This window comes from Nanorana parkeri, unplaced genomic scaffold, assembly GCF_000935625.1.
Source record: "Nanorana parkeri isolate BGI_ZX_2015 unplaced genomic scaffold, ASM93562v1 scaffold2192, whole genome shotgun sequence".
Classification (NCBI taxonomy): Eukaryota; Metazoa; Chordata; class Amphibia; order Anura; family Dicroglossidae; genus Nanorana; species Nanorana parkeri.
Window position 1 is genome coordinate 106,294 of NW_017308460.1, and position 25,745 is coordinate 132,038.

Sequence of the window (25,745 nt, forward strand, 5' to 3'; positions counted from 1 at the left end):
TACGATTCTACATTCAAGCCATCCAGCCTATGAATCACATGACTGTGCAGATATACCTCACTAATAATTACCATTATAAAATAAATACAAGACGTGATTAGGTCTCCTTCAAAAGATCAGTCCGAGTCATATGCTCAGATCCATGTGCTGTAGATCAAGCCTGGTCCAGATTACAGAACTATAAATCTTTATATACAGCAATAAAATATCCAATTAAGGTCACAGATGAGTCTCCTAAAGTTTCAGCACAGATTGTCATTGCAGAGTGGCTGCAGCTTTCTCACTGCTGCCGTACCCACAGCTATATAAAATTTGTTCATTGAAAAAAAATTTCATTAAAATATAGATTCATTTAAATAGAAATATAGATTCATTCACATACAAATCGCTGCAAGAAAGCAGGCACGTAGGGTATAAAACCAGAAAAAGGCAAAACAAAGAGACGCTTCTATGTACAAGGCACATAAATATACACACAGAATGGGCACACATTCATTTAACACTCTTCTTAAAACCACTTCAACTTTCTGTACATCTTCTACCCAAGCTCACCTGCTGAGAACGAGGACGTGACTAGAACTAAACATGGACATTAAGCAATAAGAAGCACCGCGTGTAGAGACAGCACGCCTGCCTGTGTTTGCCCGTGACAACTTTTTCAAGAACAGAAAATGGATATTTTGACTTCCTGTAGGAAGATGAGAACACACTGGCAGCATTAAAGGACATAGATGGTTTAAAGGAGGGCAAAAAACACTGCGTCAAGTCATATAAAAACACATAATAAAGAAGAACTCACCAGAAGTTGAAAAGGCATGTTAAATGCCCCCAGGGGACCCAGTGCACATAGCACTTGCCTCCATTAAAACATTCATCAGATACCACACTAGTCTCTCTGGGACAAATGTAGTATCCGCTTGTGTTGTTGTGCACGTGTTTTTTCTTTGTGAAGGACGGTGCTCCTCTGCAGCTGCCGTTATTTGGGAGGTTTTGGGCTCACTTTATCAGTACAAGGAGAACAGAGAAGGCACAGGACTGCACAGCATGGGAGGGCTGAAGATGTTCCATCTGGGAGCTTTCAGAGGTGGGGTGGAAGATGGTTGTGCGGCTCTATGTTCACCGCCTGCCATCAGTCTAAACGGCCATCTCTTTTATCCAGTGTTGGATAGTGGTGTTGGGAGGGGGAAATGTCAGTGGGGGGGCTATCCGACCACACTGCTCAGCAAGCCCTCCACTGATTTTTACCAGTGACAAGTGCCATGCGGGTCCCCTGGGGGACTTGCCAACCTTTGTAAACTTCTGGTTAGACTTCTTAAGTATTGATATGTATTTCTATAACAAGACATGCCAGTATGAAACATGTAAGCACATTTCAATTTCCCTTCTTTAGTTCAAATCAAAGTGTGACTTTTAATGTCCCACAATGCTCCCGGATAGAGTCAATGTTTGACTATTTGCTTCCAAACTGCAGCAAACTGTGCTATTTTTCCAGTTAGCCTTGAGTGAGTTATCTTGGCTATTGCAAGTCTTGATTTAGACAGGTCTGTACCCAAAAGACCACAATTCTCTCACATCAGGTGGGAAAGTTGGAAATTTTAAACCAAATGTTGTGTCCATGTTCTTCAGGGTGTCACTCCTCTGCCTCCATCTAGGCACTATGGTGTTCACTTTAGACCCGAGATTAAACTATTGGATAAAAGAGATCTGAAAAGGTTGTGCAGTGTAGCTCCAGAGAACTGGAACTAGTCAGGAACACATTTGTATCCAGAACAGCTATCAGTTACTTCTATTCCACAGGATCTGCCTGCCGGCTCTGAGAGATAAAGGTGAATTCCAAACAGTGCAACTTAACTTCAACTAAAGAGGATGCCACCCAATATTTCCAAATCTTACCTTTATATTGAACAACCACAGCTCTGTTACCTTGTATAGTCAAACTTATTCTCATTTTTTTTTTCTAGATTTGTGATTTCCTAAATTTTCTAGCACCCATAAAGATTGATTAACATTCCTCAGGGCGTAACATACAGGTTGATGACAAAACATCAGTCTTCCATCTTACTACAGTGTTGTACTATGCCCTATACCCAGATTTGGTTTATGATTACATTTTCTGTCCAGCACTGTTCTGACATCAAGAGAAGAAGAGTTTAGCCAGTCTATGTTGGGTTTAAACCTTTCCGGCCTTCTTACTGAACGGTGTTCCAGAGCGCAGAATGTTGGGAGTTTCCTCCATGACCCTCACTAGTAGATTGTCTATGTAGTCCTCCAGCTCCTGGACCTGAGATTCCTTCTTATTGATGATGTCTTTCTGCTTCAGCACCAGCTGGATGAGCTCATCGTGGGTCAGCTCGGCATACGCAGTGGCAGGGTTGGAAGAATCATATTTCTGATAGAGGAAAAATAAGGTAACATGTCAGTAAGTCAAAAAGACAAACAGTGGAAGCCAATATTCCCTGGGTTTGGTTTAGAGATTAGGCTGCCCTAGCTAGGTGGTATGCCCATGTTTTGTTACCACCCTAGCCAGGTGGTATGCCCATGTTTTGCTACCACCCTAGCCAGGTGGTATGCCCATGTTTTGCCACCACCCTAGCCAGGTGGTATGCCCATGTTTTGCCGCTACCCTAGCTAGGTGGTATGCCCATGTTTTGCCGCTACCCTAGCCAGGTGATATTCCCATGTTTTGCAGCTACCCTAGCCAGGTGATATGCCCATGTTTTGCCACCACCCTAGCTAGGTGATATGCCCATGTTTTGCCACCACCCTAGCTAGGTGATATGCCCATGTTTTGCCACCACCCTAGCTAGGTGCTATGCCCATGTTTTGCCACCACCCTAGCTAGGTGCTATGCCCATGTTTTGCCACCACCCTAGCTAGGTGGTATGCCCATGTTTTGCCGCTACCCTAGCCAGGTGATATTCCCATGTTTTGCAGCTACCCTAGCCAGGTGATATTCCCATGTTTTGCAGCTACCCTAGCTAGGTGGTATGCCCATGTTTTGCCACCACCCTAGCTAGGTGGTATGCCCATGTTTTGCCACCACCCTAGCTAGGTGGTATGCCCATGTTTTGCCACCACCCTAGCCAGGTGGTATGCCCATGTTTTGCTTAGTTTGGGGCCAACAATATTACAAGATTAACAATAGGATAATAAAAGCGTTGGCCTGTCCTTAATTTCTCAGTTTTTAGTAGATCCTAAAAGAAAGTGGATAAGAATCAAATAATTCCAAGATGGGCAGGAGCGGAGCTGGGAAACCCTGAGTGATAAAGCCAAAGGGGACTCAGCCCATCAGAATTTACATGTACATACAAAAAAAAACTTGGCATAATAGACCTTTAAATTAAGAAAATGCAAATAGAGCCTTGTATGGAGTTATGCCAGAGAGAGAAGGCAAAATAGCGTTTGCTGCAAGTCACCTTTCTGTAGACCAGCCCTACGTCGTTCATGTGACTAAACATTTCTGAACGAATCAAGACACAGAAAAGGCAAAACTATAGTAAGCCTAGACTTTAAAAGGCCCCTTCACACCATAGTGTTATAATAACTGCGTGATATCCTCACTGTTGCTCAATGCACCTACCGCGCGTTACCATACGCCAGTTCCCTTGTGCTGCCTTTTATTTCAAACACAATACAATGTGTTGCGGTGGGAAGTAAAGTAGCGCATGCAACCCATGGTATATACGCAGATGTGAACACGCCCTAAATGTCATGTCCTAAATACAGGGAGAAAATAGGCATACTGTATGTTCTGCTATGCAAGAATATGATGTTCCACTAAAGCGGTGTAACTGGCATAATCCACCAAGTAGTAGACAGTCCAGAAAAAAGAACTCATCCGGATTTAATGAATAGCACATTGACTTAGTTGTTATGAAGATCGACCTGTTATTACATTAGCCATAAAATGTTATTAAGAGCAGCAGGCCAATAATTATTTGCCTCGTGTTTGCTGGATTTGTTTTTCATTAACCACAAAATGATGAACATTTATTTAATTATCCACCAAGTTAAATGATTTAGTTGCTACTGTCTGCCAGCCTCCAGAATAATGAATATCCGGAAACATTAAAGCCATACTCGCAGAGAATAAGCTTTATTGTGCGATGATCTAACAGGGACAGGCTGAAAATATCACAGCGAACCAGGACATCAGCCCGGCGTAGTTCCAGCCGCCTGAAGTCATACATACTGGATTTCATCAAGTCCTAGTGAGCCCAAGATATTTTCTCCCTCCCATTTCTAATCCAATTTTCAATGGGCTTTGGGGCCTTTCTGCAAAAGCCAGATCCCATTGGCAGAAGCAGAATTTGTCCAAAGCAATTTCATGGTAAACACTGAACGTTCTTCGCTATGCAGGGATTAGTGGATGGGAACGATGAACAGGCTTTCAGCTTCTTCTGTATGATCACTGCTGCACCCAATTGCCCCGTACAGGGGGCAGTTAATGCACATGCCATTAAAACCCACGTTAGCCGAATGCCTTTTTAAAAAGAACGTAAACATAATACCATCATCAAGAAATGCAAGTAAGGCCATATCTTTACCTTGGTGTTAATATTGTTCAGTGTATTCTCATTACTCTTGATTGGTTGTGGAAAGTTGGACAGAGGCTTGCTTTGTGTTGCATTCATTGGCTTCACTGGGTTAGTTCTGCAGAAATACAGATTATATTTTAGTTGCAAATGCTTCAACAAATTATACAGCAGGTACTCATCATGGAATATCATTAGCTGAGGTGAACAAAAGAAAGATTACAATACAACACCCCCCCATCTGTGAATAGAGTTCTGCAAAGTCCCTTGTACTTCTGTGTATGACAGCAAGGGGACACTCCCTACAATGCAGCAGCCAATCACCAGGCTCCTTCGGTGTCACATGGGGTCAGGGAGGAGCTTCCAAAGCCCCACAAATATCTGAGCACTCTTTCAAGGATGGAGAGTATATCATCCACCCATCCATCTATGCAACTAGAGCTGCAACAGTTATTTGATTAAGTCGATTAAAATCGACGATGGAAAACGTTGTCAACGTTTTCCATCGTCGATTCGTCGGCTAAAATTCAAATTTCCCGCTCGCCGCTGCTTACGCCCGCCGTTTACGGCCGCCGTTTATGCCACTTACGCCCGCTGCCTACGCCGGTATACCCGCTCACGCGACGCCGCTTACGCCACGCTGAGGACATGTGTCTGGCCCTCTCATCCCGGTGAGCTGCCCGATTCGCCGCTGCCCGCCGACATGATCAACGCCGCTGCCCGCCGACAACACCAAGGTAAGTGGAGATCGGCCGGGAGCTTTTTAATGCTGCCTGTGTGTGTGTACAATAGAAACTAGTAGTCCATCACTGGAGCCTTTTTTTTTATCCGATTAATCGAATGTAATAATCGGCTAACTAATCGATTATGAAAATAATCGTTAGCTGCAGCCCTATATGCAACCCCTCCCCTCCTGAAAACCCTTTATCGGGCAGTTTCTCCATCAATAACAATGAGTGACTCAGGAAGTTGGGGGAATAACGATAAAACACACAGGAATGGTTTCCAACTAGTTGGGAAAGGTCTTCACAATCTACTCTAAACCCTTCATCTTACAACAATGAAGGATTGGAAAGCACCTGGCATCTGCCGCCATCAGTGATAGGTGAGGTATGCCATAGTACCCGGTGTTGGTTGGATCCCCCACCCCCTGTTTGGGAGATATCTGCCCATCTATGGCCTGCCTTATTGGGGAAGGAAAGCTCAAATAAACAAAGTCGCAATGCATAAATTAATGCAGAAAGAACATTGTATTAGACAGGAAGACAGCATGAAAATTAAAATGACACTAACTCAGGAGTTACATATTAATGCATTCCAGTATCTTAACTATTAAGAAAAAAAAAAGTATCTTACAGGGGTGTGGAAATTTTAGAAAAAACTACTTGTCCAAGGACTAAAGCAGGGCCCGAATCTACTTGTCCTTCATGACAATCTACTTGTCCTGATACAAAAAAAAATATTTTTAACCAAAACCGTATTTAGCAGTGCTAAGAAGCGCTTCTCATTGGTCAGCGTCGTCAGGTGACTGCGTTGACCAACGAGTGCTTGCAATTTGCGAGCGAAATTCAGAATATACGGAACAGGTACAGATAGTACACCCGTACTGGTGGATGGCAAGGACCGTTAGCCGAAAGGTAAGTATAGCGGGAGGGAGATTTGTGCGGGTAATTCCATTTTCCAAAATTACTTGGGAAAGTGAATTTACCCTTTAGGGTTGGTGCAGACTTGGGCAATCCCGGGACGCGCGATCATGTGCGGTTGCATACAGAGGTTGCGTCCGCATGTTGGGGTTACATCTGTGTGGCAATCGCTGAAAAAAGGTACATTTACCTTTTTTCGTGACACGCACTGCGCAGTGTTTTCAACCGCGAACGCGTGGGACCGCCCGGGCGGTATTGCGGCGGGAAACCGTGCGATCTGCCTGGCGGGACTGGAGTGCCATTATTTTCTAATGTCGTGCCAGGCAGATTGCGTGGTTTCCCGCCGCAATACTGCCCTGCCTGTGCTGTTACACATGATCGAGGTTGAAAAACACTGCGCATTTATTCGGGGCTGGTTTATTTTTTTAATTTTTATTTATTTACTTTGTAAAAAATGTTCATTTTATTATTTTTACTTTAATCACCTTTTTATTTTTAACATTTTTAATTTACTTTTTTTCACTTAAAAACTTTATTGCTATCACACAGGCGCTAACAAGCCCTGTGTGATAGCATTTGGAGGTGACAGGTACTCTTTATTGACCCTGTCACCTCCAACATAGGAGTTTTAGCACAGCACTGCTAGAACTCTGACAGGAACGAGCAGCGGCCGGGGACAGGGGCTGAGGGAGGTGACAGAGCCTGGTCACAGCTCCACCGTCCGGCTCTGTCACCGCTTCACGCCCTCTGCTCTTGCCGCTCAGTTACAAAAAAAATAAATCAGCCCTGCTACTTGTCTGTAGCAGGGCTAAAACACTGGAAAAAACACTTGCCAGGCGCCCGGAACTACATGTCCCGAGCGTCGGGTGATACGAATTCCACACCCCTGATCTTATTTGTGTAGATCCTCCAATCATCTCTGAATTGGTGCCAACACTGTCCTTTCTTCTGGAGAGTGACTACTTTTGTTCCCCATGGTCCCTGTGTGTTGTAAAGTAGCCACCGCTCCAAGCTCGCTCCTGTGATAGACTACAATCGCAATACAAATTAGTAAACTAAATCTGAGATTGTATCACAGGAGTGATCTTGGAGCGGTGACTACTTTACAACACACAGGGACCATGGGGAACAAAAGTAGCCCCCCTCCAGAAGGAAGGACAGTGTCAGCTCCAGTTCAGAGATGATTTGAGGATCTACAGCCGAGTGATACACAAATAAGATACATTTTTTCTAATAGTTAAGATACTGGAATGCATTTAAGATTTAACTCCCGCGTTCAGTGTCACTTTAAAATGTTATAGCTCAATTAAACTTAATACTTGCTGCATAGACAGAAGCCCCATAATATGACAGCAGAACTGAGCAAAAAACAAAAAAAAGTCAGCTTTAATTTAGGCAGAAATTAGAAACCAAATTAAATATCAAACGAGAATTGAAGGTTAAAATGATTACGCGAATTAAAGTGCAATCAAAAAATAAAATAAACTGGAAAAGTAAAACAGTTAATTTGGAAGTCATCCAGTCACGCCTGCATATTACCAGCAGAGCCAGTACAGAATGTCCTCTAGATTGTTTTCTCAAGCAGGTCCTGAGGCATGTGCGCTACAGATGGGGGCAGTGCCATTCCCAGAAAACAAAGCAATTCAACATTGCTGCTACTAGTTTATACTGGAGCTGAAACCAGCTTCAAAGGCAATGACCGACACACACAAAGCCATCATGTCTTGAAATGCATACTACGGATCCGAGTACCTCCCCAGGGAATTGTTTTCCCATACACAATCATCTAAAGTTCACAAAAAACGAAAACCCCACTAAATTAAAATCCCAAATGACCATTTAATATAAAAAGGAGCAAAGTTTTGTTAACATAATATCCAATTGTAAAGCTGGCCATGCCCCTATAGATTATCTGCAGACTTTCTATGGTCAGATGGGAAAAGTACAACAGATTCCTCCATCTACGCTAAACTGTGTGGATGGAGGAATCTCCCGCTGGGCCAAGCTTCAGTATCTTGCTAGTCGGTCCCGCTGGTTCTCAAAATACCTGAACAATCTGATTGGATGCTGCCATGAGAGCCGGTGGGGCTGACTAGCAAGATACTGACGCTTGGACCAGTGGGAGATTCCTCCATCCACACAGTATAGCATATATGGAGGAATCTGTTGCACTTTTTCCATCTGACCATAGAAAATCTGCAGATAATCTCTAGGTGTATGGCAGGCTTTAAACAGGGTTATTGTGAACAGCCTCTAGTTTAAATTACACACCACATGCTGATCATCATACTGATGTATCATGAGACAATTATTCTATTTATAAATTAAGGGATTACAACTCAATTGAATAAGGAGATAGACAATGACTGCTGACCATGAATGATTTCTTAAACATCTGCAACAAAGGCCGTTACATGTCAGCCATTTGATTCCATTTATAAAATCCATTAGCATGATGCAGAACAGAGAGGAGAGCAGAGAGCTCATACAGAGTAATTAATACAAAGTAGAAGATGACATCATTGAAGACTAGTGATCAGTTTGGATTTCAATACAGAACATTAGCAAAGTCACATACATGTTTCTCCTTTTACCCATTCATAAAGCCCCGACATTACTGCAGTTTGAACCGTTCAAATGAGTTCCTACCCCAGCAGAGTCCAGCAATGTGAGGAGAGCGTGCCAAGCACCATGCCCAATGAGAACGTGGAGCACCCTTCACAGGATAATGTATAGACTGAAACATTTGTACTTTGAGCCCAATCTGTTCCCCAGACAGGAAGGAACGAGGACGGGTAGGTTGAATCGGGCTGTTTATTGTACCTCTGCTCAGCAAGCCACTCAATCTATGTGCCAGCAGGTTTTGGATGGAAAAGGGTGATGAATGTTAAATATATAATAAAGACTACCTGCCCTTGGTGGATTTTATCTGACATACTAGCTAGGAAAGTCATTGAAGGGACATCACAAGAGTCCCTCGAGAGATTTAGAAGCTGGCATGTGTTTCAAGATGTCAGCAACCATGGAAACACAAAACCGACTAAAGGTGGCCATACATGGCAAATTTCGACCAGTTTTTGAGGGACCGGGCAAAATTCTTAGTGTTTGCCACCGTCGGCATTCCTCATTCAGCTGATTGAAGGAGCTGGTCGGAAAAGGTTCGTACGAACCAGCCAATAAAATGCCGGCTCTGTGGTAGTCTGACAGCAATAAAGTGGTGAGGGGTGGGAACCACCGTCACATTTGTTTACCTGTCTCAGTTTGAGGAATTCACCTTCTCCAATTGTCCTGATCTTCACTGCCGCCTGGAATGACTGAAGATAAATTTAACGTTTTGAGTTGCCACCAGAAGAGGAATAGGGAGGAAATCTTCCAATGGAGATGTGGTCCTGTGATAAAGGTCTAAGGGCTTGTTCACACCGAATGCGGTGCGTTCCAGAGCGGTAGCTGCTGGAACGCACCGCAATCCCTCACAAAACTTCCCCCTCCGTTCTGGGGCAGAGCATTGAATTCAATGGCACCGCAGCCACGCCCCCCCGGCCGCAGTGCGATCGGCACGTGGCAAAACTTTGCCTGTGTTCCGTTCCACTGCAAACGGAAAAAATGCTGCTTGCTCTAACGTTTTGCATTTGCAGTGGAACGGAATGCAGGCAAAGTTTTGCCACGCGTTGGATCGCACTGCGGGCAGGGAATTCAACGCCCCCTCCCGCCCCAGAACGCAGGGGGAAGTTTTGTGAGGGTTTGCAGTGCGTTCCAGCAGCTACCACTCTGGAACGCACCGCATTCAATGTGAACAAGCCCTAACAGGGGATTTTCCTCACATTGGAAAGAAACAATTTCACTTGCTGTTGGGTGTGACGGACAGGAGTGAAGGGAAATTATAGAGCTGGCCATACACCTTACAAATTATCATTCAATTTTCTTTTTTGTCCCCTCATTGAACCCCTGTTTAATTTCCGCTCGAATACCCCCATCATGCACAGACCAATGTAGATTTAAAGTTACCGTTCATTGCCAATACTAACTGGCTGAATTTTGGCCATCATCAGAACAGATTTCCGTTTGCGCATGTGCAATGTTCCTGTATAAATACGGCACTAATTATTGATTTTCTTACAATTCAAAAAAAGTTTTCCAAATCTGACACTTCGAGGAAATGTGTCCAGTTGTACAGTAATTGTGATTGTTCACTTCCCCATCAACTGGCTGATCATACGAAAACCCGATCTCGTTTGTTTTTTGAACGATAACCGCAAGGTGTATGGGCACCTTTACGCAGAGATTTAACCCTCCCATACTCTTTCCAAAATGGAAAAACTGCTTACAGAAAAGGGAGTTCCTTGGAAAAATAGGCAATGACCTTCTGAATGCTGGCACAATGGTGTAAATGTTTCTCAATGCTCTAAGCATCTATTCCATTTGAACAGCCATGTCAAATGTATACATGGGCTAATGCTATGTTCAATATCACATGCCTTCTTCATATCTACATCCCTATACCCAATATTAAATCTACAATAAAGTAATGATGCAATTAAAACATGAAGTCACTATGGCCATTAACTCACCTTTGTCTGGAAGACACTGCTGCACCGGTCTGGACTGTAGGGATTGGATGTGTCTCAGAGGGTGAAACCCATGCCCGCAGCAGCTTCTTCTTGCCAGTGCTTTCCACCTTATCAGAAACATCGATGGTTGGGTTTTCTGAAGACTCTCTGCTAGAAGTATTAGTTTTCTCATTTGGAAGAGGAACAGAATTGAATGAGGAGCTAGGATAGGTGTTGGAAGCAGAAATCGCAGGAGGAGGTTGGTGGGCTGAATCACTTCTCTCCACTTCACTATTAGTAATGTCCAAGGTCTTCCCCTTTGTGTTCCCAGAATAAAACAATGATTCCTCATGGATCTGACATTTTGCAGAGCCACCCTCTTTATGTGTTTTGGCACCACTCTCTACAATAGATTGTTCATCTTTGGTATCTAGCTGCTCATCATCGGAAGCTACTTCTGGATTTTCTGGAATGACTGAAAGTTCTTCAAGTCTGTAACTATAGTCTTCAATCAATGGGCTAGCCGTCTTTATGTTGGCTACAATGTGTCCTGAATGAACGTGGCTATTGACTGGAGAAGCACCGGCACGAGAAACATGTTCCATGATGGATTCAGGCACAGATCTCTCTTCAGGCTGAGGATCTGCTGTAGACATAGGAGTGCTGGATCCAGAATCTAAGGTTTTATTCAATTTTGCACTTCTAGGTGCTGGTTTTGGTGCTACTGGCTTAGCTTGTTCAGGTTCTTCTTCATTTGAAGTAGACTGCACCCTTGGTGTTGGCATTGGCACATCTTTAACACTAGTACTAGACTGACCTCTACCTTCTTCAGGTAATACAGCTTCATCTATCTTAGCTGCCACTTTTCCATTTTGATTGTCAGCAAAATCACCGCCTTCTGTATGTGCGTTTTTTTCTTGAAGCGGTTCAGGCTCATCGTAGATGGACAAGGTCTGGTGTACAGGAAGGATGCCTTTCACAAGTTCTTCATCTATAACATTTTCTTCATTTCTACTGGTTGACTTGCCCGTAATTTGCTCAAGAAGAGACTTTACATAGGTTTTCTTTCCTTTGTTTTTTTCACTAAAGGGGGTGATGACATGGACCTCTTTAGGTTCTGGGAGTTTGTTTGAAGAGTTACCAGCTCTCCAAAACACAGGCAGTGAAGGCTTCTCATTATCAGAGGAGTCTGCAGATCCCTCATTGGTGCGGTCAGTCTTTACAACTGTGGGGGACTGAGGAAGGGTAGAATCTTTATCAAAGGAGTGGGAAGTGTAAGTGCCACTGAATGCAAGCGCATCAGGCTGAGGAGAAGTGTCCTGCCCACCAGAGAAAGAAGCAGCAAAAAAATTATCAGATAAAGACTCTGAAGAAAGCTTGGCTTTGGTTTCAGCCTCTGAAGACACGTCCAGTCTGTAAAGAGGATAAAAGAAATCTGCAGGTCAGTTACCTAGCAGATCTAGTACAACAGTATATACACAGGGCTTGCAAATACAATATATACACCGTATTTACAAATTATAGTCACACATACATCAATATTTAGGGGCCTTTCACACTACTGCAGTGTGGTAATGTGTGTTTTACAGCACAATACTGCACCACACAGCTGTATGTGCACCACAATGCATTGCAACAGTGTGAATCCAGCCTTATATCCAATCTGTTACAGTCACGTGACTTTAGGCAACTTGCTGTATGTACAGCCATCTTTTGCTGCGCAATACTAGTTATTTTTGACAAAAATACTGTTCCATTCAGGTAAAAGCGTAAATATTAGGGATGTCCAGATACCAGTGCAGATACTTGGCATTTTCACGAGAACTACCAGAGTTGCAGCTGGGACCGGGCTCTGGCGCTCCACCACTGTCCTGAAATCATTAGTATGTATTGTTTTAGAAAAACTGTCACATGACAAACAAAAATGTATCAGTACTTGTATCTGTCAATACTTTGGACAAGTATCCGTACTTGGAAAAATAGTATCGGTGCATCTCATATATAGTTATAAAAAAGAATGCATTAAAACAGGGACGCACAAATCTCAGGAGCTCCGCATGCTCATTGAAAATGACAGCTGCCTCCTAAGTTTAGAATTTTTCTCTAGTCTAACCCTGGAAAAGTATATGTACATGTACCAAGCATGGTACTTGGTATCTGAACATCCCTAATAAATATCAATTACAATGGTAGCACTGTACACAGTTACTCGTGTTAGGGGACAAGGTAATTAAAATCAAAAGCAATGCAGAACTCTGGGGCCTGATCTAAGAAAATGAGAAGTTAACATTATGCTTGCCATCAAGTAAAAAAAAAGTCAAGTGTTGGTTGCTAATATAATGATCAGGTATATTGGCTGGCTGGATATCTCTAGAGGTCATATTCTCTGATAGAGCTTTACAGCTTGTGATAAGAGTAATGAATGTCACATCATAATGCAAGATGGATATCAAAAAGCAGGAAGTTAACTTGTAAGGTAAATGTTTATCCATATAAACATACAGAAGCTCCGCCTTTAAAAAGAAAAATCGGATTTAAATACCAGATTCAGAAGCCTATGATAAAATCAGCCTCAAAGGCTGCATACCAGTGCTGGGTCTGAGATATTGCTCAAAGTTTACGAGGATCATTTTCACTGCTGGGAAATATTTTACGGGATTTGAGAAAATGTCTTCAGTACACAACAGGAAAGGTTCATAGAAATCGTAAAGTGAACCTAAACTCAGGAGTTGGATCTTAAAAATGTATTCAAGTACCCTAAGTATTAACAATAATGTATCTTATCTTTCACTCAGCTGTAGATCCTCTAATCATCTCTGAATTGGTGCTGACACTGTCCTTCCTTCTGGAGGGGGGTTACTTTTCTTCCCCATGGTCCCTGTGTGTGTTGTAAAGTAGTCACCACCCAAAGTCACTCCTGTGATGGACTACAATCTCATGTTAAGATTACCAATTTGTATTAAGAATGTAGTCCATCACAGGAGTGAGCTTGGAGCGGTGACTACTTTACAACACACAGGGACCATGGGGAACAAAAGTAGTCACCCCCCAGAAGGACAGTGTCGGCACCAATTCAGAGAGGATTTGAGGATCTACAGCCAAGTAATACACAAATAAGAAACATGTTAATAGTTAAGCTACTTGAATGCATTTTTAATCTCCCGAGTTCAGTGTCACTTTAAGATACCCATCCATATAGAATGCCTATGATCTAATGCCCGTCATTTCCATCAGGTTCAGCCTTCTCTCCATCTTTAGGGTCCATTCACACCAGCAAGCTGCATTGAACGCACGTGTGCTGGTGTGCAAGGACCGGCATTGTGCCGATGCAACTGCTGAAATGGCAGTTTACTTTTTTTTAAAAGAACTTTATTGAAATGTCACGAGTCACATTTCATGATGTTCTATTGGCACAGCGTGGTGCACTGCAGTTCTACCATGCTGTATCACGCTGCACAAAAAAAAACCCCACACACCACACAGACAGCACCCCGCCACCTCCTCCAGCATGGAATGCTCATACTGCTAGAGTACTTATCGGTCAGCACGGTCCCTGCATGTTCCCGCTGACCACTGAGAAGTGCTTCTTACTTTGGTGACCTGGTACGCCGCTGCCCCCCCCCCCTTTTCCTCTTCAGGCTTTTTTTATTCTGACAGTGTCAGAATATTGGAACATGTGAATGCAGCCGATTGGCTGCAATCAATGTTCAGCTGACAGTTTTTTGCTCAGCTCCTGTGATAAGTCAATTGAGTAATGTTGAGCTGGCAGGGCCACCCACTGTTTTACATCAACAATGAATGGCCAGCTTTAGGCTCGACCATTGTGGGGGCACAGCTTACTAGAAAATGTACCTATAACAATTTTATATAAGCAAATATTTTGCGGTTTATCCTTACCCACAACCAGCAGGTAATTCACAGCCCCAAGTTACCATCTAAACTGATAGGACTGACAAAAGGTGTGGACTGGGGGATACCAGCAATGTCATTCCTGGAGAGGGTTAACAGAAACCAGCACAACAAAACAGCAGCTGGGTGTGTTCATTGGCCTTCCGCCTAGCCACTTCATACCAATGTGAATGATTAACCACACATGCCAAACACCAGGAGAGATAACACTGCTATCGCTCATCACAAAACACATTCCTGTTAGTAAGTTATAAGGTGTTAAAGACGCAGGACATCTGAACATCCATCCATAGTTGTGGCAAAGCAGACACCGGCTCCTAGTATCACGCTTTGGGCCTGGTCACACAGCCTCCTCTCATTTTACAGAGACCGAGGTAGGGATCAATAACAAATCCTTGCTGCCAAGGCTTGTCAAAGACCGACAGCAGCTGAACAAAACTAAAACACGCTCGCACCTTTCTTTTAGCCCTTTGATTACAATGAGGTTTGGAACACGTTATTGGCAGTCAAGGGGGATAAAGCTGAACTGAAGGCAAACATCTAAATACACAGATGAAATGCCTCTATGGGAGCCATCTTACCCGCCGCCAATGGTTCTGTATTTCTGACCATCCAGTACCAAGAACAACATAGCCCTGACGAGCAGAGCCAGGTGGGTGGCACCACCCTTCATATTACAACTGTGGAAAGGTGTACAGTGTTGTCCTCCCCAATGGCAGCCTGCTGATTGGACAGTAAAGGAGCAGCAGAAGACCGATGAGCAGGGCCAGTGTTAGAATATTTTGCACCCTAGGAAAGACCAGCTATTTCTACCCCCCAGGCCTCCTCCCGCGGCGCAACCCCCAATCCCCCCCACACTGCACAGCCCCATTCTCCTGCCGGCTAGCTTCTGCAGGCGACAGGGGGATGTCATTTAATTTGAAATAGCCAATAGCAGACTGGCCACTGAAACGCACCCACTGAGCAGAGGAGCGGACCTGAGGGAGGAAGTTGTCTCAGTTCTTCTTCTCTGCTCAGTGGGAGGGTGCAATAGCCAGCCTGCTATTGGCTTTTGCAATTTGAAATAGACCGTGGGGTGCCATGGGGGGGTGAGTGGTCTAGGCTGTGCCCTAGGCAGCAGTGCGCCCTAGTCAGCTACCTAGTGGCAGCACTGGCCCTAGGTAGTCTGTGCTCACTCGTCTCAGCAGGTTACTTGCCATCACATTTGCATGCAACACACCTGAGTGGCTCCCAGTCTGGGTCCTGCTGTATAGCAGATTGCAAGAGGCAGATACCTAATCAAATTCAGGTACTTGCTCTAGCTCATGGATGGGCAAATTATGATGAACTCCAGAAGCCAGCAAGATTTGTTTTCTTCTTTTAAGGAGCCATCTCTACTGACAACTAAAGAAAAGCTAAAGGCTAGACACCAACTCTAATTTTTAAGGAGCATTGGCTACCTGGCTCCTGGGATTTGTCCAGTCCTGTTCTAGCTAAAATTTAAATAAATAAAGGAGTGATTAATACCTGGCTGCACCAATTTAGGTATCTTGTATCTGCTGTGAGTTAAGCTAATTTTAAGGATTGTTTCTCCATATAGTGTTATTTGCATACATGGAAGCAAACATGAATCGATTAGAAGTGCAATCTGTTCTCCCTGCTTAGTACTGCAGAGTGACTGTGCTTTTCTATTCCTCCTATCAGAGTAAGGATTGGAGCTTGGTCCAACATTTATAATTCACTGATCACAGTATCATTTTCAGGTGACGTATCCTTTAGTTTCAGTTGTAGTTAAGGTGGGATTCTGACTGCAGTTTAGTAAAGAGAGAGAAAGCAGTAGAATCCACACAAACAAAAACCTTGAAAAACATCAGGTCAATGTTACTTCCAGGTCAGGTACTCTTCCGGTAAAGCATTTGCACATTGACTTGCACAAACACATAGAAAACAAAGTTTTACAAACCTGGGTTTGACGGCTGAGGTTTTTGCATTTCTTTCAGTAGGCATAGGCGCCGGTTTCTTCTCCTCTACCATTTCTTCCTCAAAGGGGTTCACTGAGGACTTTTTGCTGGTTGCTTCTGTAGGACGCTGGCCACTAGTTGCTTTGGGTTCTTCTTTCTTCGAAGAGACATCAGGAAGCGGTTCAACTTCCACTGGTTTGGGCGTTTCCTTTCTCCCAGTAACCAATGACAATAAGGAAGATTTCTTGCTTTCCGGTTTCTTATTCTCCTTGGTGTCTTTTGAGACATTGGAGGATAATGGAGGACTTTTTGATCGTGGCTCTTCAACCTGAGGGGTTTGTGTTGCAGGCTGTTCAATAGACTTGAGGGAAGAATTAGAAATGGAAAACGTCAACCCCCCTTCATTACTGCTTGACGCATTTACAGTTTCCTTGGATGGCTTGAAGGACAAGTTCTCAGCCGAGGCATAAAGTAGACTTTTACGGGAGATCTGTGGGGAGTTGGTAACAGAACCTTCCTTGGAACTGTCACTTCTTGTTTCAGACTCCTCCATGTACACGTGATTGCCATTGATGCACAAGTTGGATCGATTGGTTGGGTCATTCTTGGGCTTCAAGCCACTGAAAAGAGACAGTCCTTCCTTCTTGTTTCCTGATGCGATCTGATTCCACTGCTTGGTGTCTGCGCTGGCTGTTCTTTTGTGAGCAATTATTGGAATGTGAGGAAATCGTCCTGAAGTGGAAGAAAAGGATTTCATGTTTAATTGTGGAAAAGATGAACCAAACAATACACTTTTAAAATTAGACTTACTGCATGTGCCATAAACATGAGCTCCATACAGGAGGAGAGGTACATGAAACCAAAAATACATTTAAACAAAACATGTAGTGAGAGAACTATGTAAATGCCATTGCTGACCTCCTCAATATGCTAATCTTTTGGCCTGTCAACCTTCCATATTCGAGTCCGACCTGAACAAGTATGGGAGATTTAAAAGTATTTGTAGATTTCGTCCAGGTCATAACGGTTGTTCCTCCTTCAGTTCCTCCAACTTAATGAAAGTAGAAGCAGCAGATTGACACTTCGCTCTAGGTCACTCTGTTGTATATTGATAGATCAATTAGCCGGGAGACTTAAGCTGGCCATACCCCTATAGATTATCTGCATATTTCTATGGTCAGATGGCAAAAGTGCAACAGATTCCTCCATCTACGCTAAACTGTGTGTATGGAGGAATCTCCCGCTGGGCCAAGCTTCAGTATCTTGCTAGTCAGCCCCTCTGGCTGTGAAAATCCCTGAACAATCTGATTGGATGCTGGCATTGTTCAGGTGTTGAGAGAGCCAGCGGGGCCGCCTAGCAAGATACTGAAGTTTGGCACACAGTTTAGCATAGATGGAGGAATCTGTTGCACTTTTTCCATCTGACCATAGAAAATCTGCAGATAATCTATAGTGGGATGGCCAGCTTTAAAAAGGAACAAATAGAAGTGTATACCTCTTTAAAGAGGAACATATAGCTTTAAAAAAAAAAAAAAAACCCAGACAGCATTTGGAGAGCCAGGTTTACATCCTCGAAGTGCTTTATGGTGGCAGCCGAGCCAGGTAGAAGACTTCAGAGGAAGGAGGAGAGAAACAGAGCTTGGAACTGTAGGCTTACAATAAATAATGACCACCCTGGCACAATGCCTGCCCTTATTCTTCCTCTTAAGTATGCTGCTTTCTATACTAACACTGCAAGGAGCAACAGAATAATCAAACCACCACTTTAGCCTGATTCAGATAGGGAAGTCAAGTTTTTTTTAGATAAAAGTTACATTTTTGGCACCTTACCATCTACCGCAGGGACATGAAATATTATACTTTCCTCTATGGATACCTGATTGCGAAAGGCTTTACACTACTTACCATCAAGTAGATTTGCTAAAACACAATTGGTATCATCAATACAACTCAAGTACTCACTCTCTGACACTGGAGATCCTGAAGTTTGCTTGAAGTCAGATGAGAAGTCGCCAGGCTTCAGTACAGTTCTCTGAGAGGGGGATGGAGGAAGAGTCGGAAGGACAGACATGGACTGAGAAAGCGAGTTCTTCTTCAGTCCTGGCTTAGAAAACAATGTTTTTAGCTTAGATTTCTTCTTTTCTGCCTCGGGCATTTCTGAATCGCTTTCATCGCTGTACTGATTCATGCTCGGAACAATGGCAGACGCTGTGTCCGGTAAACCATCCGGCCGTTTTCCTTTTAGCTTGTCTTTGAGCTTGCCAAAGGTTGAGCGGGATTTGTCCTTCATGGAGAGGTCAAACATACTAGCGGTCATGTTATTCCTCATGAACTGGACCTCCACTTCTATCTGACCACGCTCCTTCTCTTTCTTCCCAGGCTTAGATGTTAGGGGATACCACCTAGATGGAAAGAAGAATGCAATTAGCAAGTCAGGAAAGAAAAAAGGGAAAAAAAATAAATCACATGGTAATGTCCATATCCAATTGGAGCAAAAAAAAAAAAAAAAAAAAAAAAAAGGCTGTGCACATATTATAGAACATCATAAAAAACACTGGGGAGAATTTATCAAAACTGGAGCAGATTTGCACTGCAACCAATCAGCTTCTCATTCATTTTCAAATCTTACCTGAGCAAAATAGAGAGACGCTGATTGGTTGCCATGAGCAACTGCTCTAGATTCTGTCTGCTCCAGTTTTGATCAATTCCCTTCTTCAAAAATTGAATAACCGTCTTGGATTTCCAATGTACAAAATTACATTTTCAAGAAATCTACCGGTCTCATCAAGGTAACCAGTCCTGGCCTGATCTGAGAAACAGAGCATACCTCTTAGAAAAAATATGGATCCAAGAACAGGATACTATACGCTTCATATATTTCTAAATATAACCCAGAGTACTACAATCCTTATTCTGCTTTATTATAAAAGTATTATTTTCCCTTTGGCTGTAGTAAGTGGACATCGTACTAGACTTTGAGCATAATTCAGGGCATTGCAAAATCAAGTCCAATGCTGACAAGTTTACATCATTACATTCCGAGATATAGAAGGTCCATAATTACAGCCACTTTTTAAGGTCACCTTTAAATCCTTTGTGCGGTAGTGTCAACAAAAAGCAATGTCATAGTTTCAATGTTTGCAGAAACAGACACACCAGACTGGTCACTTTGCATGTACATGTTTACCTTTGAATAGGAACGGGTGAACTGAGAAACCGAACCATAAAAGCAGAAGATTGTGTTTGGCCGTTATGACAAACACTTCTGCAAGTTCAAAACCATCATTCTCCAGGTCAGGCTGTTCTATCAAAGATTGTGACTGGCTTGGAATGCGTGACCGATCACGAGGTCACACATTTTAACGTAATCCCACCCACATTTTCGGTGGTGGAATATGTGACCGGCAAAAGGTGAAGAATTCCAACGCTTTCTCAGCGCAGATCGGCATCGCAGATCGTATGTGCAAGGGTACCGATCTGCCCGGAAACAGCTGATCGGTCCTGAAATGTGACTTTGTGACTGATCTCATATTCCACAAAGGCCGATTGGTCATGAAAGGTCACTTCTATCGGCCTTTGCGGAATATGAGATCAGTCACAAAGTCACATTTCATGACCAATCAGCTGTTTCCGGGCAGATCGGTTCCCCTGCACAAATGATCCGTGATGCCGATGTGCCCTGGAACAGCTGAGAAAGCATTGGAATGCTTCACCTTTTGCCCGTCACATATTCCACTGCTGAAAAACTGGGCGGGAAAATGTGTAACCACGTCACCGGTCACACATTCTAACGCGGTCACAAATTTTGATAGAACACATGCTTTCCTGAGCGAAAATGTAATACTAATGTGTGCGATTGCCATAATGAATTACCCACATCAGTCTTTAAATTGCTTATTTTGTCCCTGAGGAGCCCCTGGGCTCCTAAGCCCACCAGCAAACCCCACCCCATTATTGAACTGTCAGAGCTTTAGTGATCAGTTGAGGCCATGATAGTTGACCGTTAAAAAACAGAAGAGGCTTAATCTTGGACTTGGGCAAAAGCCAAGGCCCCATAGCCATGGCCTTCAATCCCAGGAAAAAAAAAAAAGTCGACAGGAACACCAGAATCGAATTGAAGACTACCATGCATCTGAAGGCACCAAAAGTTGCCTGCATTCCCGGACTGTTACTCTATAAAGCTATTCAACTAAGCCAGGTTCCATTTCATGTGCGGGTTGCAAGGGACTATGAAAACAAAGGCTTTGGAAAACCAAGGAGACCCAATAAACCCCACAAACAGGCATGGAAAGCACAAACTGGCTGCATGCAGAGTAATGCACAGCAGCATAGGAAAATAGGGGTGGTCATGCTTTATGTTACACCCTAAAAATGGATGGAATTTATCCTACTACAAGTACACAAAGTGAGCCAACTCCTCCACCACCCGCCAGATGTCACAAACCTGAGGGAGGCTGTAGGAAAGATAATTACCTCTGTCCCAAAATAGCTGACAAGAAATTGTGCCAAGGCAGAAGGACTTTGGCAACCTCCGTACTGATAAGGAGCTGTTAAAGTTTTAAAAAAATTATACAACATCTCTAAACCTAAAAAAAAAAAAAAAAGTGACTATTCATTCAACTTCCAAAAAAGGCACATTCAGCCTCCCAAAAAGGTCAAAATGTTCTTGGCAAGCTTGGTAGTGTGAGAGTAAAGAACCTGGCCCTTAAGCTGGTCATACTCTAGTACAGTGGTGGTGAACCTTGGCACTCCAGCTGTGCCAAAACTACAAATCCCAACATGCATCTGCCTCTGGGAGTTATGTCTGTGGCTGTCAGAGCCTTGCAATGCCTCATGGGACTTGTAGTTCCAAAACAGCTGGAGTGCCAAGGTTCGCCACCACTGCTCTAGTAGATTTCTGAACATTTGTACGAAAGATCTTTCATCACCCAATAATGCCATCAGACACTTGATGAATGTCAATCAAAATCTCATTTGATTTTAACTCAATTTTGGAATGGAATTTCCTGAACGAAAACCACATTCACTGTCAGAATTTTGTTAGCGAAAAATTTCCCATCCTACTCCAAGTTTTTTGGTCACTACGGTCGAAAAGCGATCGTCGATTTGACTCATCAACAAATAGAAAGTGGAATGAAAATTCTTTCGCATGAAAGTTTTTTAAAGAATCTAACCTAAGCTTTACATTTGCACAGTAGCAGATATTTTCAGACCAAACACCCAAGAGTTAGAGGTGCTGCTACACAAACTTTGGTACCAGACTTCACTACCTGGGTAAAGCAAATCCATATGAATAAGGACTGGATTGCTTAACATATTTACTTTGTATTGTGGAATCACTATGTACAAAATTGACAGAAAACAAAAACAGTGTATGGTGCCGAGATCCTTTATAAGTTATTTTTAGTGTGATTACATGTGATAAATGTGGTCATTGAGGTGTAAATACCTGGATGAGTTCCACAAAACAAATAATGACCACAAGGCTGATTCAGCCACGGTGCTACAGCAAACGGCTTGCATACACGCACTTCAAATAGAACAGCATATATATAGAATTATGTAGTACGTAAGAGGCAGTATCAGGTATTTCATGACTTCAGAGGCTTTATGAAGGGCACACCCTTGATGACAAACACAACACCTGAAACTAAAAATATAATACAACCTCCGTAATGCCCTGCCCTCAAACTAAAATTGTGTCACAGGTATGCAAGTATGAGATGTTCCCTTAAACACATTTCACAGAAGACATACGTACAGTCCTGTTTAATGACAGGAAGTCATAAAGGTCTCCAAAGTGAGAAATATTTTACCTTTGTTTACTGACAATCAGAGTTTGTTTCACTGAAAACAGCACAAAGCAAACGATGCATTAAATGGTATAGCCACAACAGTGCAATGATTGGGTTCATTCTAAACAGTCCGTAGGAATGAAATCTGTACTGAGGGAATATGTTGATGACCTTTCTTCCTAAAAATTTAAGTGGTCTGGCTTCCACACAGATCCAATACCTTCTATCTTCTTATAGTCACTGAACTGGAAGAAGTATTGAAGTGAGGAGATCTACTACTGCATGCTAAAATCCTATAACAACCCAATGACTGGAACCGCCATGTAGATGAACTTACTTATTGCCCATTTGCATGTTACCAAGCAAAAGACATTCATGAACCACTGAGTTCATGGACAGGCAGCATTCTCATGACTGTCTCACATATGAATGCCATAACAAACTCATTGGGTGATAGATATTCCAAACTACCTTCTGTGCACGTGTAGACGACAACTGCATCCTGATAACATGATTCTTTGTGGATTCCTCGGGGTTTATACACACTTTGCCTAATTGCCACTTACTGGCAGACAATAATCAGATGGCAATGAATGAAAATCAAATTAAAGTGACACTAAACTCTGGAGTTAAATCTTAAACATTCATTCAAGTACCCTAGCTATTAACAAAAGGTATGTTATATATGCATCACTCGGCTGTAGATCCTCAAATCATCTCTGAATTGGTGCTGACACTGTCCTTCCTTCTGGAGGGGGGCTACTTTTGTTCCCCATGGTCCCTGTGCGTGTTGTAAAGTAGTCACCGCACCAAGCTCACTCCTGTGATGGACTACATCATGTTTAGCTAAATAATTTGCACTGAGATTGTAGTCCATCACAGGAGTGAGCTTGGAGCGGTGGCTACTTTACAACACACACAGGGACCATGGGGAACAAAAGTAGCCCCCCTCCAGAAGGAAGGACAGTGTCAGCACCAATTCAGAGATGATTTGAGGATCTACAGCTGAGTGATACACAAATAAGATACATTCAAGTACTTTAATAAAAATTTAAGATTTAACACCCGAGTTTAGTGTCACTTTAAAGGTTAATTTAACTTGTAACTAAAAGTAACAAGAATACCAATACACCTTGAAGAAATCCCAAAATATCCACCAAAGTTATGTTAGATGACATGTGTCTTGTACCGCAAATCATTAAGCACTTCCAGTTTGCCAACACCTAGGGAGTGTGCCTTGTGTACTCACATGGCACTGCCACCAGTCACAGAACACAGGCGACAAACAAAATATCAGTTTCATAAATAGGGATTTAATGAGGGATTTATAAATAGGTTGGGATAGAGTGTTACAAGGACAAGTAATGAGGTGCAATCTACCCAGTAGGACCCAGATAGCAAACAGAATGAGGAGAATTTATCAAAACTAGAGCAGAAGAATCTGGAGCAGTTGCCTATGGCAACCAATCAGCTTCTCTCTTCAGTTTGTATAGTTAGGATTTGAAATGAAATAAAGAAGCTGATTGGTTTCCATGCACAGCTGTTCCAGATTTTGTCTGCTCCAGTTTTGATAAATTCTCCTCATAGAACCCCCCTCCCCCCCCAATCAAAGGGCTAAACCCACTTCTCTGTATGCTTTTGCATGAGGCCCCCCTTAAAATGTGTAACATTTTAGATGGGGTGCCTTGAGATTTTGCAGACACGGTTGTAAACTGTATAATAAAGATAGTCTTATATCTGACGATCCCTTAAGACATCTCTTCAGGGAAGCCTATCCCACCTCAACCTGACTGCTCAACCATCACTTTCTCAAACAATTCATCCCCACACAGCTACCTCCTCATGTATCACTTCCCCCTCCCTTTTAGATTGTAAGCCCTCAGGGGCAGGGCCCTCCTTACCATCTTGTCTTGAATTGTATTGTAATTGTAATGTCTTCCTTATATTGTAAAGTGCTGCGCAAACTGTTGGCTCTATATAAATCCTGTATAATAATATTTCCCCATATACTGTTCATGTAAGGATCCCTTTTCAATGGGACACAGAATAGCTGAAACTCGCAGTGTCACCACATAAAATCAGCTGACTGGCCTGTCTATACAGAAATAGCCAGAGGACGACCTTCATACACAGACTCCGGCAAATTGTTTTACCAACAAACAATGATGAAGTTAATCCAATATCTGGAAACCAGCTTCTTGTATAGCAAAATACATGAAAGGAAACGGAGCATTTCCCAAAAGCAACCATATGTTCCCGTGTTTAAAAAGGCGACAGTGGATCAACAAAGCAAAAAACTGCAGCACTACTAGAGCCGATTTACACTTCTCTACATAAATATTACTACTGGGCTTGCTTGCGCTGATCATAAACGGTGCAATAATTAAATAAAAAGGGGGGACGCAAGTGAAAACTTTTTGATTCACCACCATGCAAAACAGTACGGTGATAAGGACAGTCCGGCCTGTGTTTACCTGCAGTAAAACTAAAAAAAAAAAAAAAAGCCTGCACGCAAGGACACTTCCTAAAGCAGGAAGGACAGCATGAAAGTGTAATGAGGAAATACAGATACCCCATGTACTGTACATCTATATTGACAGACTACACAATAGATATGGAATGTGTATCAGCGAGTAACGAAAAACAAATCGGTAATCATACTCAAACGAAAAAAAGCGATATCTGTTCATCCGTATGCATGTATGTATGCATGCATGCATGTTGTTCGTTCAATTGGTTGACAGATTTTTCCGACTTAAAGCAAACTGGGATACTTCCAACTGGTGCAAACCTGTACTGTGCTGAGTTACCAGCCCTTAAAATAAAATAAAAAAAAGAAGAAGTGTTTGAATCTAGTTAGGGCTGCATTTAACGGGGCCCATCAGGACAGAAGAAAAAAAAAAAAAGAAGTCAGCATGCAGCCATCAGGACACCCGATACATGTACATACTACGAGGGGTATTCACAAAATGGTGAAGAGTTGTGGAGAAGGCAGGAGAAGGGAACAATCTAGGACAGCATAGCTGAACTGGAAACATTCTCCAATTCAGCTCACTTTCCAGTTCAGCTATGTTGTCCTAGATTGCTCACTTCTGCCTTCTCCAAACTCTTCACCCTTTTGTGAATTACCCTGTAGTACTTGATGACCAATTTACCAGTTAAAAAGGATAAGGGTCACCCCTTCAAACGATGCCAGGAATGGTGGCAGATGTTCTAGGGTCATATTTTCAGAACACATACAGATAGATACCGGTGCTGCTGACTTGTCTATGAAGATGTAAGCTCCAGGGCAGCCATTATACTTCCCTATTCCTGGTAAGTGAAGGATGTGCTCAGCACCTTGCCAGGCAGGGAAAACGAGGATCTGGAGTACAGC

At 42.9% G+C, this 25,745-nt stretch overlaps 1 protein-coding gene across 1 annotated transcript in view; it reads right to left on the bottom strand.

Annotated features, from left to right (window-relative positions):
• Positions 1-1,979: 1,979 nt before the first annotated feature.
• The window catches only part of RAB11FIP1 (RAB11 family interacting protein 1), a 38,744-nt gene continuing 14,978 nt past the window's right edge, over positions 1,980-25,745 (bottom strand). The window contains exons 2-5 of the mRNA XM_018572980.1: positions 18,537-18,976; positions 16,577-17,306; positions 4,548-4,653; positions 1,980-2,389 (exon numbers count right to left, since the gene is read on the bottom strand). Of these exons, the coding sequence (XP_018428482.1) occupies positions 2,171-2,389; positions 4,548-4,653; positions 16,577-17,306; positions 18,537-18,976 (1,495 nt within the window). The 3' untranslated portion in view covers positions 1,980-2,170. The remainder of the gene's footprint in view (positions 2,390-4,547; positions 4,654-16,576; positions 17,307-18,536; positions 18,977-25,745) is intronic.